This window comes from Eulemur rufifrons, chromosome 29, assembly GCF_041146395.1.
Source record: "Eulemur rufifrons isolate Redbay chromosome 29, OSU_ERuf_1, whole genome shotgun sequence".
Lineage (NCBI taxonomy): Eukaryota > Metazoa > Chordata > Mammalia > Primates > Lemuridae > Eulemur > Eulemur rufifrons.
In genome coordinates, this window is record NC_091011.1 from 83,806,058 (window position 1) to 83,822,298 (window position 16,241).

The 16,241-nt window shown below is 38.8% G+C and overlaps 1 protein-coding gene across 1 annotated transcript in view; it reads left to right on the forward strand.

Annotated features, from left to right (window-relative positions):
- LRGUK (leucine rich repeats and guanylate kinase domain containing) overlaps positions 1–16,241 on the forward strand; it is a 100,109-nt gene that overhangs the window by 42,447 nt on the left and 41,421 nt on the right. The window contains exons 10-13 of the mRNA XM_069462310.1: positions 735–841; positions 2,763–2,882; positions 9,715–9,811; positions 13,967–14,080. Coding sequence (XP_069318411.1) covers positions 735–841; positions 2,763–2,882; positions 9,715–9,811; positions 13,967–14,080 — 438 coding nt within the window. The remainder of the gene's footprint in view (positions 1–734; positions 842–2,762; positions 2,883–9,714; positions 9,812–13,966; positions 14,081–16,241) is intronic.

Here is a 16,241-nt window from a genome sequence, read left to right on the forward strand (position 1 = left end):
GAGGCACATATTCCATCTCATAAATGCCTTTCTGAAATCTTGGTTAAAAATAGTTACAGATTCTAGTCTGTCATTATTCTCACACTCAGAGGCACTTATTAGATTTCTCTTTTCCTTTAACATTTTGCAAAGGGAATAAAATTTAAAACCATGTATTAGTAAAGGTGTGGTAGGTGGAGGAAATGTATTTAGAGGGATGGCAAAGACAAGGGAATAAAGAACCGTACATTATGAGGGAAAGGCCCATATCCTTGAATGGAGAAAGTTGTGCTAAAAGAGAAAGAAGGTTTGGTAGAATTTGAGGTCATGGGAATAGTTCTTGGTGAGATGGCATCAGAAAAAATTTCCCCAAGTATCAGCTACCTGGAATCTAGAACTATAAATTTGATTCTGTTTTCTCGTACTAAAAGTTGAAATGTTTATTATATTAGAAGTAGTCATGGATTTTCAAGGGTTTTTATTGTTTTTGTTTTTCTTTTTCCCCTGCCAAACAAGGGAGTATAAAGAAGTAGGAGATCAAAGGACTCCATTCAATATTTTAAAATAGTTACTTTTTTAGGTTTTAGGAAAATTAGAATAGACATGAAGACTGAATGCACAGGTTCATGGGCATGTGCTAAATTATTTTGTATACCTGGTGCCTGTCTAGAGTATCTCACTGAAGAAAATCTAAGCCTTGTCTTCTATTTAGAAACAAAGCTTTTTTCCCTTTTACATTTCTAATTCTGGAAAAGGTTGCAGCAGTGAATAAATATGACCCTCCCCCTGAAGTGGTCGCAGCCCAAGATCACCTGACCCACGTTGTCAACAGTGTGATGCAGCCACAGAGGATTTTTGACAGGTATTTATTAGGCATCCGCAGGGTAGAACCCAGGGTGGGCAAGCAAAAGCCCCCCTCCCCAATCATTTTCCCCAGCCCTCTATTTCGGGCCCATTTATTTCCTACAAATGCTGCTTTCTCACCTTCTAGGAGGGAAGGGGCCAAGTCTTCCTCTGATGGACTGTGTTGTCTCAGTTACGGTGTATTACCATGCACTTGAATGTGCTGTTGTTCACTTGGTGTTTTCCTAATCACGGTGTGGAGTCGATTAATCCTCACTCTTTCATCTGGCCCCTTCTATAGTGGCTGTGCCATACAACAGTGAAATCTAAAACAAAAAAAGTTTGTCAGCTTTTCTGCCTTGGGTTAGACATGCAGACCTGAATTTCATTAACAGAAAATTGTGATCGTTTATATCCATTGTAAATTTTTCCTTAGCTGTGAGTGAATGCTGAATACCCTTGCCAAAGAGGGTTCCATGAATTCAGATTATTAGGAAGTCCCTAGAAGGAAGCCAAGCTAGCCTGGGGGAAACCTGAAATAGTCTTTGCACGGAGCTGCTATCAACCGAGCAGGGAGGAATCGCCCAGCTTGGTGGAACACACATGAATAGAGTCTCTCACCTCTAAATTTGAAGACAGGCTTACCACGGTTCCTCCATTTCTTTTTAAACAATCTGTTGGAGCAGATGGCCATTTATGCTCTAAGTATAATGCAGAAATTCTATCAATACCCAAAGGCGTTTTAAAAATACTTGTAAAATCTCTTGGATATAAATGGCTTCTCTTCTTCATGTGGTATTTGTTCCTGTACTTCACGTAGTTGGTTTCTGACAGAGAGCAAAATGTTTTGTTTTGCAACGCAGGACATGATTTTTACATATAATTTAATAATACAGACACTGACAGTTTTATATGTTTATGATAGCCCTCTAAGGTGAAATGAATGATCATTTATTTACATACATCGGGAAAAGCACATTTGATTTAAAAGAGAGTATTTATGTCCTCATTGTATTTCTTTTCTAGTTTATGATATTGCTAGTTGTTTCATGCTTTAGGGTACATCTATATAAAAATAAATATCAAAGAAATTTGCAGCAGTGTTTGATAAACACGTATGCCTTGATCATTTCTGGCTATTGGGCAAACAAGAGCAAAGCCCAGGTAGACCCAAATATTCCAGGCTGGAGTAGTGTTTATTGGGAACATTCATGGAGACAGGACGGGTAGCTCATGTGAATGCCTGCCGGGCCCTTCCCACTCTGGGCCAGCACACAGCTCTCTGTCAGCACCAGATGTCAGCACCAGAAGTCAGGATCCAGGAGAGGAACCCTGACTCTTGTCTTTGGACTCATGTGCTGCATTATTTAGTGTGCTTCAGTTTCTTCATGTGTGAAATGGGTATAAATGACAGAAACATCTTCATCAGCTTCTTGTATTAATTAAATGGGGTAATACATGTAAAACTCCTGGAATAGTGCCAGACCCATAGTAATTGCTCAAGTAAATTTTAGTTATTCCTGTTAAGTTTGCTTTGCATATCTGTATTCTAATTCGAAAAATATGGATGTTAAACTAGACCTCACAGGGCAGTCTCATTTCTTTCATTGATGAGTTCTAGGTGGAATACTTCACTCTAGCAATCAAGAATTGATACATAACCACATTTTTCCTTTGAAAAGTCTTGTTAAAGTCAATTTACATAAATTTGTATTTTACTTTATTTGTTATCTATGCTTTGAATATTATTTTTGGCATATTATAATTAACTTATTTCTGGAAAGTAGGATTATCCTTTTAAACAGTGTCTACATATAACAAGTGCTCATTTAGCTGAGTTAATTATGATTGTGACGCAGAAATTTTACCTGATGGAAGCAGTGAATGTGCTGTCTCTCTGGCTAGAGTAGGTAACGACTGATTCTGGTCCTGTGTCGTAGCACTCTTCCCAGCCTGGATTCCCCTTACCCCATGTTGATACTAGCTGGTCCTGAAGCTTGTGGGAAACGAGAACTGGCCCACCGCCTCTGCAGACAGTTTAGTGCTTACTTCAGATACGGGTAAGTTTGTTTATTGGCTTGTGAGACTTGGAAATCCATCTAAGTTGTTGCATATATCAATAGTTTATTCCTACTAAAATCTCGGATATTTCTAATTTTGGCTATTAATTTTAAGCAAGTTCAAAAATGTATAAAACAACTTAATATTTAAGTTACATTTTATAGCAAAGCTAGAAGTGGTAAGTAAATGGAATGTTCAGTAGATAATTAACTCTTAGTAAGGACAGAGCACCGCAAGAGTGTTAATCCTTGAAGGCAAATTATTGATAACATTGGATCGCTGTGATTACCTGGTCTTGTAATGACTGGGAATCTGGATTCTCTTGCCGTTCTAATCAATGTGGTAGAGATGATTGCTGAAGTATACTCCTAGTAATGGAAGAACTTAACACATAGCAAGAAGAAAGAAAATAGTTTGTCTTTTATGAAGCAGGCAGTAGACACACAGGAGTGACACTCCCCCCGCCCAGATCAAACAAGCAATCAAATAAGCATGGCTCATTCATGCCGTCATACACCTTTTCCATAAAAGGCTTATCAGTTTCTTTGTCATTTATTGTACTGTGATATATACTGTATTTTTTTTTAACTTTAACTTTCCAAATGTTTAACTTAATTCAGTCCCAGCCCAAATTGCTCTCCAGGGTTTGAAAATACACATCTTTTTAATGAAGCATAAATGGCATTTGAACGCAGGCTCCTGCTACCGTGCTGTATGCCAGCAGGATAGCGTGTTGTGATGTGTAGCGGGCAGGGATGTCCTCAGGGACGGCTTCTACTTGACTGTGCTTGGAACACACACCAACAGCACTTGAGTGTCTTTGTCTCCAGACAAAAATATGTCTTTTCAGACATATTTCAGGAGGAAGAAGGAGAAGCAAGTTTTTCTTTTCCTTTCCTTTCCTTCCCTTCCCTTTCCCTTTCCCTTCCTTTCTTTTAGCGTGCAATACACCTTAAGTTTTCTGGAGCAAATATTTTGCCGAGTGATTTCCTAATGACCCAGTTAAAATAGAGGAGAGTATCTGAAAAACTAGAACCATCCCCCCACCCCCACCCAAAAAAAAAAAAAAAAAAAAACTCCAGCGGGATTTACAGATTTTTTAGAGGTTTCTGAGAATCAGATTTAGAATTGTCACTGTGGTCTCTTAAACTGGTTTCCTCTTGTATTTTTTATGTATGGCAACAAAATTACTTTTAGCTTAGCGGTGTCTGTCGGTGAGCTATGGCTGTGACTACAAAGATATATAGGAGAGCAAGAAAAATGAGTGCAAATTATTTTCTAATGCTATTACAAAAAAGGTCTCTTCCCTGAAGCTATACATGTTTAAAAAAATGTAAACACTATTTTAAACAGGTCCATTTATTTAGATATTTAAAATTGCTTCCCTCATTTGAACAACTCCAGGACACAAATACTATAGAATAATTTATTGATTAGTATATTTTAAATACCCTGAAGTAACAAAAATAAATTAAAAGTTAATTTTAGAATAAAGAAGCATAGAGTGAACTATGCTCATGTGGGGGTACTGAACCTGTTTTGAAAGATAAGCTGAACACAATGAATGGAAGGTCAGACTAGGGCAGAAGGGTATGTGCTGACCATCGTGCTAATGTGTAAATTTGGAACCTTTCAGCAAACCAATGTGACCTATGGGAAGCAAGGCTTTCTCTGGTTCTTTTCACATCTCTGATACCTATCATGTTGAAACGGTTGGTAGCCCAGTCCTGTTTCTTTGTTTGTGATATGCTACTGCCAAGACATGCTTGGTTGTCCTGTTCTTGGAGGTGTTTATTGGCTCATTGCAAGATTCTGATCCAGTCTTGCCCCTACAATCTTACCTGGCTAGGCCCCCCAATTACTCCTTTTCATTAAATCCTGTATTTCCCTTATTATAATGCTTATTTATCATGGTTGTGATTGATTTGTTTAATGTCTGTTTTCCCCACTTGTGTGTAAGCCCAGTGAGGGCAGGGGCCATGCCAGCCTTGTTCACCATTGAGTTACAGTACCTAGCATATGTCCGGGCACTTAATACATGTGAGATAAATATTTGTTAAATGACTAACTGATTGAATGAGTGATTGGTTGGCTGAATTAGTGGCATTATCTGCAACATTCAATAAAAATGACTGTAATAAGAAGCATAGGTGATTTTCCCCAACTACCACTGATGGAGATAGAGAGAGTTAGATGGATTCATTCATTTGTTCATTCTTTCAATAAATATTTATTGAGTTTCTCCCATGTGCTAGTTCCTGAGAATACAATGGGAAGACTGGTGAGGTCCTTGCCTTGATGAAATTTGTAACCCAGTAGGGAACTCAGACCTTAGATAATTAGTGCCATATGAAATTTGAGTGGAGGCACAAGATGGCAAAACAAAATGCTAAAATTAGCTTTATCTGCCTATACTGTTACTGCTGCCACTGCTGTTTTTCTCCTCTGGCTGGAATTAGTGGTAAGTGGAAAGACACTCCTAATTGCCTCCACCAGTTACATACTCAGTCATCCACCTCCCTCACAGGCTCAGAAGCTCTGGCCAACTGTTCATTGTCATTCTCATGGAGGCAGAGATCAGGGTTTGTTCAATGGCAAATTATTCTAAGAATTCCTTCAAGATCTCCAGGGAGGCCTCTGCTCACTGTGTGGGGAGCTCTGCAGAAGAGGATTCCATCAAGGCATGGATCAAAGACTATGTCATTGGATAAAAAAGAGTATTAGATAGCTAGTAATTTCATCCATGGAGAAAGTACGATAGTACTACCATTATATGCAGGAACTTTGTAATTAAAGCTAAAACCAAAGAACATCCTCAGGGGCAAGTCATTGCTGTTGTTTGGATTTTCTTTTCTTTTATTCCTTATCCAACATAAGTTTTATTGATTTTTAACTAAATGAAAAGACCAAAAAAAGGCATACATACAGTCTCTGCCATTTGCTTGAATTTTTTCTGTCCCTCATATTTGTTTAATTTTCTCACGGTATTTTACTTCCTTTTAAAATTGCGTTGACCCAAGATCAAGACATTTGATGAAATTTTTACATGTTAAGTTGCATATCCAGATATGTAAATATTGAAAACATAACTCAGTAGTATAACAAAGATTGATGTGACTGAGAGATTTTGCTCCAGTATTAGGTTTTGATTTTACTGTTTGTTTTTGGTTTTAGAAATAGGTTGAATATTCTTTCTTTACTTGTATTAGTTATGGGTGACTTGGAGCTATGAATTTACTGTCTTCAAAGTTTCTGTATTGATTTCCAACTTTATAGTACCACACAAATCAGTGACTTCCTGCAAAAGTGCCAGATAATGAAAGCAACACAAAACAATACCAGCATGATTATTTATCTTCCTGATTTAACGCTGTGAAAGTGACCTGAATGGTCCTAAAGGAAAAATCTTATTCTTCCTTAGATATCTATTTTATGGCAATCTTTATTTTCATAACCTTCTCATGATGTTTTCTACTAAATATATTTTATGTAAATATTATTAAAAGACCATAGCTATTTATCTACATGAGACAGTATGAGCTATAGCAATCTAAGTGCGATCCTATCTGATGTGTCTGTTTATACATATGTGACATATTTGTGGAATGGTTCATTTGTTCATTCAATTAATGTTTATTGAGCGCTGTCCATGTGCCATATGAAACTGTGAAATGAATAGACGTGGGTCTTGTCCTCCTGGTAGCTTATAATCTAATACAGGATTTAAACAGGTAGATGTTGTCTAACAAGATAATTTGATGAATGCTATAATCAGGTGAGTAAAGAGCCTCTGAGATAGAAGTAAAAGTGAAGTGGGGGGTGGGGCTTGAGGGGGGATGTATTCCAGGCAGAGGAAGACAACAGGCATGTTTCATTAACTGAAAGTGCACATTATAGTTCAGATAAAGCCTGAGGTGTCAAGGTGATGAGGCTGGAAAGATAGACAGGATCTGACTATAAAGAGTTTCTAAGCAGGAGAATGGCATGGTCATAGTTGCATTTTAGAAACGGTCCTCAGTCAGTGGTTTGGGAAAGGGCTTAGGGAAGGAAGACTGGAGACAAGGAGCCCAGTTAGAATATGGTGCCAGGTGATGATAGCGTGAGTTAGAAAGTGGTGTGCAGTTACTGGAAATTGGGCAGAGTAGTGGCTGCATGGAGTTTGATACTCAGATGCAGTATGTGCTAGAATCTTTTGTGTTCATGATCACTTAAATTGTGCCCAGCAATTTATTGACATATTAATATAATTTCATTGAGTGTTCAGACTGATTTAATTGACCTACCAAATTCCTCTAATAATACCTGGGCTCTTGTCGATATCCATTGAAAGAGCTCACTTATTAACAATATGGCGTGCTATAATATAATGTGCTTGAATTCAGATGTGCTCTGAATTCAAGCCAAGCCTCTGCCTAAATATTTGCAGTAACAAGAAGTTCATTACTTCCTGAGGCAATCTGGTTCAGAATTAAGATTCTAAATCTGCTTGCTTCAGAATCACACTGAAATAATTTTATTTCCTCATCCACCTGCTAGCTGTTCTTAGACATCTTTTCTTCCTGTTACATTTCCCTGGATATTTTAGTATTCGATTTTTTGGCCTTGCTTTGCAGATTCCTTTCCTTCCTGATCATCTCCTTTCCATGGACTTGGTTCGGTCTTAGCCTCAATGACATGTGGCCATGAATTGGCCTTTAGAATGTCTAGGTTCACCCCTAGGCTTTTAGGACCAGAGTTGCCATTTGGGGTCAATCTTCAACTCAGTCGTTTTGGCTGTTAACTGAAACTAACAAGGAATATGGCTCCCATTACAAACCATGATTTAATTATTCACCACGATTAAACTAGTAAATTAATAAACTTGTGGAAATATTTAGACAAGGTGAGGAAGGATATTGAAAGTTATAGTTAAAGCACAATTTCATTGTCTAAAATTTTGCATCATTTTTTCTAAGTAAGTTTAGTGAAATGTTGCTTTCATTATGAAATATTTCCTTTTTAAGATATTCAATTTGGGTGGCATATGTTTGTATATGTGAAAATTGGACGACAATTTCAAAAAAACCACCGGTCATCTCAGGTCCTTCTTAATAGAAAGTTCTGCAGTAGCTGCAGTTTCTGCCATCAGCATTCTCCACATCAGTGGAGCCATCTCTTTATTTACCTTCCTAGAAGCTTCAAATTGCTTCTTTGGTTTGTCTTCCTTTTGGAAATTCTGAAAGAATTCCTGCCACTCAATTCCTTTGTTGGGAAATGTAAATTCAGGGTAGTGTGTAAATGCTGTATGCTAAGGGTTTGCAGCACCGGGTGCCAAGCTGCTGATTTATCTTCCCTCACTGTCAAGGACACCAATAGTCAGAGGGTCTCAGGTCTCTGCCAAGGAATGTGAAGAAATGCCAGTGTATTCAAACAACAAAACAAATGTCACGGTGTTTTGACGGTCTTCTCTTAGAATGTACTCTCTCTCTCTCCTGTGTATACAATTTAAATGTAATGTTAAGGCCTCAAAATTTAGTAGTATAGTTAACTCTTGATTATGATGGGAGGGAACAGTGGTATGAATTATAAAAATTTATTTGATTTTGTAATGAAGAACCTTTTGAATTTGCAACTTTACTCTCAATTATTACTATATCAAAAAGAATTGACTTTGGAGTCATCTTGGCATTGCTACTTAGTAACATTACTTAATCACTGTGCCTCAGTTTCATTAGTTAATTAGATAAATCAAAATAAGAAAAATTACCTACTTCATGTTTTTTTGTGGGGATTAAATGAAATAATATGTCACGTGTCCAGCTATTCTCATCTCCTATTTTAAACTACAGGATAATCTAAAAATCTCTTTGTATTCCCAAAACTTCACACTGGAAAGGCAGAATGATATGAAGTCAACAGTCCTGGTAGTTGGGATTCCTGTATTCTAGTTCTTGGCCAACACTGGCCTGCTGTGTGACTTTGGACAAGTCACTTTTACAGTCATCTATAAAATGGAATTCTTAACAGCTGCTTCTACTTCACATGTTTCATTTTTCATACATTTTACAAATATTTAGTGAATGCCTACTAGGTGCCAGGCATTGGGAATGCAGTGGTGAGTAAGATGAATAAGACAAAGTCCTCTGTCATGATTCATATGTTCTTCTGGAAGATAGAAAAATGCAGATAAATAGAGAAAAGAAGGCAGTTCTGGTGATGGAGAGTAATTGGGAGGTGTGGAGTGGTGGAGGTGCCGTTTCAGACAGTGGTTAGAAAAGGCCTCTTTGTTGCTTTGAGAATTCCATTCAGCATTGGAACAAGTAACTGGGGTGCGATTGGTGCAGGCGCTGAGGCTGTGGGAGTATAAAAGGGTGAATTATCCAGCCATACAAGATCAGGAAAGGCATTTTGGAGGGGTGACACTTAAACCGAGTCCTGAAAAACAAGTGGGCTGGCCAGGCAGAGGGAGCGGAGGGGAATTCGTGGAAAATGCTCATAGATCAAAGAGAATGTGAAAGCAGTTGGATGGAAAATGTATGAATAATAAATATTGTTATACTTCTTAAAGTATTATTACGTGATGGCAGAGGAGGTGATTCAGAAGGTGTTAAATAATAATGAGTAAGAATTTGATGCTGATAATTTGAAATTTGTATAAGGATTATAGACTATAGCAACTGGATGTCATCTAGCACTTCAAAACCACAGTGTTTCCACAATTATATTATTTTATGATTTATGATTTGTGGATCAATTCCATTTTTTTCAAAAACATACTTTATACAGAAACATTATCCATTTTGAATTTCAAGTTAATAGAAAGGGTCTAGGTGATCTATCTTCTGATTCCAGGGCCTGTCACACCACAAGACAGCCTTACTTTGGAGAAGGGGATCGAGTTGATTATCACTTTATCTCTCAAGAAGTTTTTGATGAAATGCTAAACATGGTAAGAATGTTTGCCTTTGTTTGTATTGCACAAGAAATGCATTTTCTCTGGCAGGAATATTAGGAAATAATGATGAGTAAAAAAGGGAAAAATTAAGTTTTGCACTTTTTATGAGAGTTAAGTTCTTATTGGGTTGTTTTTTCTTAAACTACCTAATATATCATTCTTCACCTGCTTTTTTATTTTATGATGTTGGAGAAAATATTATAAATTTCTAATAAAATGAATGAGTAGACATTTTAAGGAAACAGAACTTAAAAGAACTACAAAAAAATTCTTGTGATCTGTGCTTATACATGCCACTGCTATTAATCTACTTTTACTCAAGATGAACAGTTCTGACTTGATGCAGAAAGCCTGTGAATGAGCATTCCTGGGGGTTGGGGTGTTCCGTCTAGAGATCACTGCTTCCCTGTGTTATCAGTGGTGCTTCCTAATTGTTACAACCCTGAGCACTGTTTCATCAGAGTGTGTCCCACTTAGCTGGCTTGTTCTGGACACGTTACCTTCCACGGTAACATTTCCATTTGAGCAGTCTGAGTCTTGAAGTCCAGGCCGTTTGCTAATGCGGATGGAAGCCCTTGCTAGGAGACAGGAGGAGATTCCTAATTTCTTTGAGGACTGTGTCTTTGCTAGGCTAGAGGTACTGCCCTGCATTAGTCCATTTCATAGGAGCTCAGGGTAATCTTGTTCAATTTCAATTTTGTGTTTTGTTTTTCGTTTGTTCTTTTTTCTAACTGAAACCCTGATAATCTTGTCATTGGTAGTAGTAACTCACAACACCTCTGTCTTTGAATTCATTTTCTTCAAAACAATTTGTTTCTTCCTTCTTGGCCTTCATATGCAAAGGCAATCCTCGCAACCCTGGGGTGTTTTATCTGTGGAAAGTGTATCTAGTGTCAATATGTATTTGCCCATGACTTCCGTTAAACTGAAAGAGTATCTCATATCTTTATCACTACCAATGAATCTGTAAAGCTTTATTTTTTTCTTCACCATGGGCCTTATTTTTATTTATATCATCATGCTTTCTATCACCAAATGAATGCTACACCACTTTTTTTTTTCCCCTTGAAACCTCCCGAAGGACCAGATGAGGGACTAATCTGTTTCTGCTTTCAAAAGATTACTATGCAACAAGGGATGCTGGTATAGCTAATCTCCCCTCCCGTCTTTTCCCTTCTCTTTCCTTCCTCCTTTCTCTGTTCCCACCCCAAATAATGGATGCGGCTCATACCTCAGTGCGCATAACTATGACACATTTAAGCCTGGGCTCTGCAGTTTCTATGAGTGTAATTCCAGAGTTTCTCGTGTTCACAGAGAAACACAAGTGAGAAAGTCCTATAATCCCTAGGCAGTTCTTCATCTAACCTTGTCGAAAGAACATCTTGGAAATTATTTATAATTTTCTCTCCTAAGGCTATATTTTAAAAGTTCACTTTAATTTATTAAGAGTACTCTGGGACTTCATGTTTCTAAAAGCCTTAATAGAGATTTAGGGAAGTTATCTTGATATTAGTAGGAGGCATTCTCTTAGGACTCTTTAGGTTGAAAGACAACTAGTTCCCAAAATTAACGTTCATTTCTCTTTTTAGAGTACGCAGTGCTTTTTTCTTAGCTCAGTTCATCTGTTCTCAGTGCCCATATGCTCCCCTGATGTTCCATACCTTATTTGATCTGTAATCAAATTAGTCTGGTTCAATTCCTGTCTAAGAAGTCACTGTACTTCTATAGTATATTTATAGTTTTACTCCCTCTACAGAAATCCCCGTGTGTCTGAGAAGTACTCATTTTCACTGCTTCTGCTAACATATATTACGTCAATATAATGTAAGTTTCTTTGACTTGAGTTTTGCCTCTGATCTCCTTTTCTCTTCTTCGATGTGAGTTTGAGATTGTTTCATGAAGAGTGACAAACCTAGTGAGTACAAACCCCTGGCACATTGTCAGCTTGGCCAGTCACACCCTCCCACTCAGCCTTCTGTACACAGAACCCCCCTCCGCACCACACCCACCCTGACAGCCTGTTGCCCAGCCTTGCACGCTTACCGTAGACAGTTGCTCTTGTCTGCTCGGACATGTACAGCCATAGACCTGCACAGCCTCACACGTCCATGTGCCTCCTCCACAAACACCCCTCCCCAACACACAGATCCTCCCCCCTCTGCCCACAGACACACGAACCCTTTTTATGGACAGGTACACAGTCACTTACCCACAGAAACCCTCCCTCTCTCGTGGAAATAAAATCACGGACCTGGAGGCTTTTAAAGTATGACTATTGTTGTTTATTAGGGAATCCACATGCAGCAAGAGATGCAAGGAGCATCGCCAGCCAGAGTGGAGGGCGGCCACTTCATCAGTTCTTAACACAGCATTTTAGTGGGGTCTCTTTTACATGTACGTACAATGCAAGATTTCTCCCAACCATACATCCTTCCAGAAAATGGTGTTTTGGGATCCACAGAGGAAAGTCCTTGTGCACATAAGTAAACCAACTTATAGTATATATCTGAAAAGTAATTCAAGTATACATTTTGAAGGCAGGGTGAGTCACAGAGCCAGCAGGATGTGCGTCTGTACAGAAAGAGATTCAGCACAAGGAACTGTCTCCCGTGGGTGTGGAGACTGGCAGGTCCGAATCTGCAGCGTGGGCCGGGCAGCCCGGAGAGCCAGCACAGCCGCTGGGGCAGGCGAAGGCCAAGGGCTGATCTTGTTGTTTATTCAGCTGATCAGATGAAGCCCACCCACATTATGGGGCAAGTCCTCTTCCTCAAAGTGCACCAATTTAAATGTGAATCTCCTCCCCAAACAGCTTCCAAGCTGACACAAATAATTAACCATCATACACAGTAAACAAGATAAAGCACACACCTGAAAGGAGAGCCAGATAGCTATCTATCTAGATATAATGTATATATTAAAAGAAAGGGAGTCACAGTATTTGTTCCAAAGAACAAAGAGAGTATGACATTGAAGGAGTAAATATTAAAGGTGTTTATTGTGGAGTTTTTAACTTTAGAACACGGATCATAAACTCCTTTTGATATGGGAGATGTGGATTTTCCTCGTCACCTCCAGCAGACACATTCTCCTGAGGCCCAGCCAAGCCCTGAGAGATACCCTGTGCCTTCTGGGCTTCCCACACCTCTCCCGGGACAGATAGCCCATCCCCCACGCACACATCTGCAGAACAGCTGGGGCCAGGAGACACAGGGCAGCTGTGGACTCTTAACTGCAGCTGCTGCCATTTGAAGGGATTCAGTGCAGCTCTGGAAGTTTTCACTTCACTGTTTATTTCAGAATCGTGTATATGAGAAGTCAGACTGGCCAAGGTCATTCACGTTTTTATTCCTTCTATCATCACCAGCCTCCTAAGTTTAGATTCAACCTAGTGGTTTAATAAATATAATATTGTCCAAGAAAAAGTCATAGACAATTTTGAGAGACGTGTTTTTACTTGCATTTTTTTTCTTCCCCGCAAGGGAATACAGCTTTCAGAAGAACTGACCTTCCAGAATACAGAGAGAAGGTGGTATTTATAGTTCAAATGACTATAGGACAGACACCAATTCTGTTGAATAACATTTGGGGCAGGCAGTTTCAATAAAAAGCTATCTTTATGAGGGAAAACAGGATAAGTCTGTTTTTCAAAGCATTTAGGATGTCCCTGTAATTCATGACCTTCAGGAATTATCTGTAATTCCTGGCTTATCTCGGAATGCAAGGCTTTTGGAAATGGAAGCCTTTTCCAGGCTACCTGGTATTGGCTGGCATGGCTGCAATGGCAGAGGCACACAGCAGGCTATTAGTTTTGCTCTCTCAATAATGAAGGCTTGTGGTGTGGGTTTGGCAGGAAGTAGGTATGCAAAATAGTCCGTCCTACCCTAAGCTTCTGTGCTTTAACCCTCCTCTAACATTTTGTCAGCACATCATTTCCAAAAACCTAATTTTTTTGTCAGCTGAGAATTCTGAATAAATTTTTCTGTCACAGTTGGATATGAAGTTTCATAACCCCATTGTCATTCTTATGTAGTTGCTAATATGTGTAGGCCTTATGAAATTATATAGAATAAACCATCAAATGACTTTACTTATATTAAATTCCATTATGGCCACTGTTACATGAAAATCTTTGTTCTTCTCAAATTCCAGGGGAAATTCATTCTAACATTTAGTTACGGTAATCACAATTATGGATTAAGTAGGGACACCGTAGAAGGTATCGCAAGAGATGGTTTAGCAAGCTGTATTCATATGGAAATAGAAGTAAGTGTTTTTCATTCAATCAGCTACTGTGTATGTGAGTTTGTGTGTGTGTGTGTGTGTGTGTGTGTGTATATATATATATATATATATATTTAAAGTTTTTATTTATTTTTTATTGATACATAATGGATGTACACATTTTTGGGGTACACGTGATCATATATATGTGTATGCTTGAGGTTGGGGGGAGGGGCTTCGATGTGCAGGCAGCAGGCTGCTGGACACAAGAGAAATGGGAGGCATTCCATTTATAATTAGCATGGGGAGGCAAGACACATGAAGAATTAAATGACAGGAGTTAGATTACAATACAAGAAATCGCACATGTACTATGAGTAAAACTGCCACTCAAGGTTTATTTTCTAAGTTATATCCTCACTATATTATCCTTTTTCTTTTTAGAACATGGTTTCTGTTTATATAAAGTGGTGTTAGATAAAAGCTGATCCTTACAAGGTGTGGAACTGGCTCCCTGTCTCCTCAGGACAATGGCAGCCCAGAGTAGATGACCTTGTTCCTTCATTCTTTGCAGAAGTGTGTGGGCTGTGCTGTCACTTGACCTCAGCTGCTCACTGGACGTCGTGTTTTCATACTTCTGGCAGTTTATACTTGTAGATTTCAGGAAATTTTTTTCTCTGCCCCAACATCTCATCTTCCTCCAACAATCTTCTGTAAATAGAATATACAGAAGCTTCTCCAAAATGAAGATCCAGAGTAAAACTATGAATTTCTCACTTTTAAAGTACATAGCTTTATGAAATACTTGAAATCTTCAAAGATAGTTGATTGTTTTTTTCAAGCTACCTTCACTGAAGAGTATAACAATTTTGTAATCAGAAAAGCCTATAATCCTAGCACTCAGGGAGGCTGAGGAGGGAGGATTGCTTGGGCTCAGGAGTTCGAGCCCAGCCTGGGCGATAGCGAGACCCTGTCTCTACTGAAAATAGAAAAATTAGCTGGTGTCATGGTGCACACCTGTAGTCCCAGCTTACTCGGGAGGCTGAGTCAGGAGGATCGCTTGAGCTCAGGAGTATGAGGTTGCAGTGAGCTGTGATGACAGCACTGCATTCTACCCAAGGTGACAGAGTGAGACTCTCAAAAAAAAAAAAAAAAAATATATAAATGATTCAATTAGGCCAAACTTACAGAAAACAAAACCTAGGCAAATCGAGTACGTACTCCTTCACTGTTGACTCTGAATCTTTTTGCTTTTCTTCCTTTGTAACTTCACAGAGCAGGAGACTGTAATTCCCTTTTGGCTCCTTTCATTGGTGTAAGTGTCCCCAGCTTCAGTGAAACTGGTCACATATTTTCCAGTTCTTTTCTGATTTCAGAATATTTCCGTTCTTATCTCTCTGTAATTAATTGATTTTGTATCTTTAAGAAGGGCTTTCTTTGTTTCTGTGCTACCTAGCAAAAAAACCCCCCAAAAAAAGTCTTTCTCTAAAAAATTTCTTCCTTGGACAAGGCAGAAACAAAAATTAATGCAGTTCAGAAACTCTCCATCTTTTGTGTCTACCTTTTTCCAGTTCAACAGATATGTGAGTGATGGTTCCTGTTTACTTTTTTCTCCTTGAGACCTTACTCTTACTCATTTCCGGGAGGTTGAGTCTATGATCCATGCTTCATTCCCCCGATTCTCTCCAGCTGAAGTATTTTTCCAAACTGCCCTTGTCATTGACTCTTTCAAAAATCATTTTTAAAAGAACCTGTATTTCTTCCCACTGAATTTTTAAAACGAAGATTTTGAGCATTGAGTTAAACTGATGATGATAGAATTGAGATGGAAGAGACTTTGAGAGTCCATTTGGAATAATTCACGCCCATGAGGAAACTGATACCCAGAGAGCTTGAAGGATGTCTGTAGAGTCCACAGGAGCCGGAGAGCTGCCACAGCCAAGCTCTCGGGATCCACAGACCAGTACCTTACACAGCTTCACACTGTGATCTCCCGGTTAGCAGACTGCCATGAGCTTAGCCTTCCCAGCTCTGGATAGAGGCTATGAGATGTCATTGGAACCAGCCCAACCAGGTTGTAGGTTTAGGAGCAGGAACCTAAGCTAATGACAAGGCCTAACAGAAGAGGCTTTTCTCCCCGGAGAGATCTCTATCTCCTGGTGCTCCAAAGAAACTTACGAAATATAGAATTGAAATTACTTTT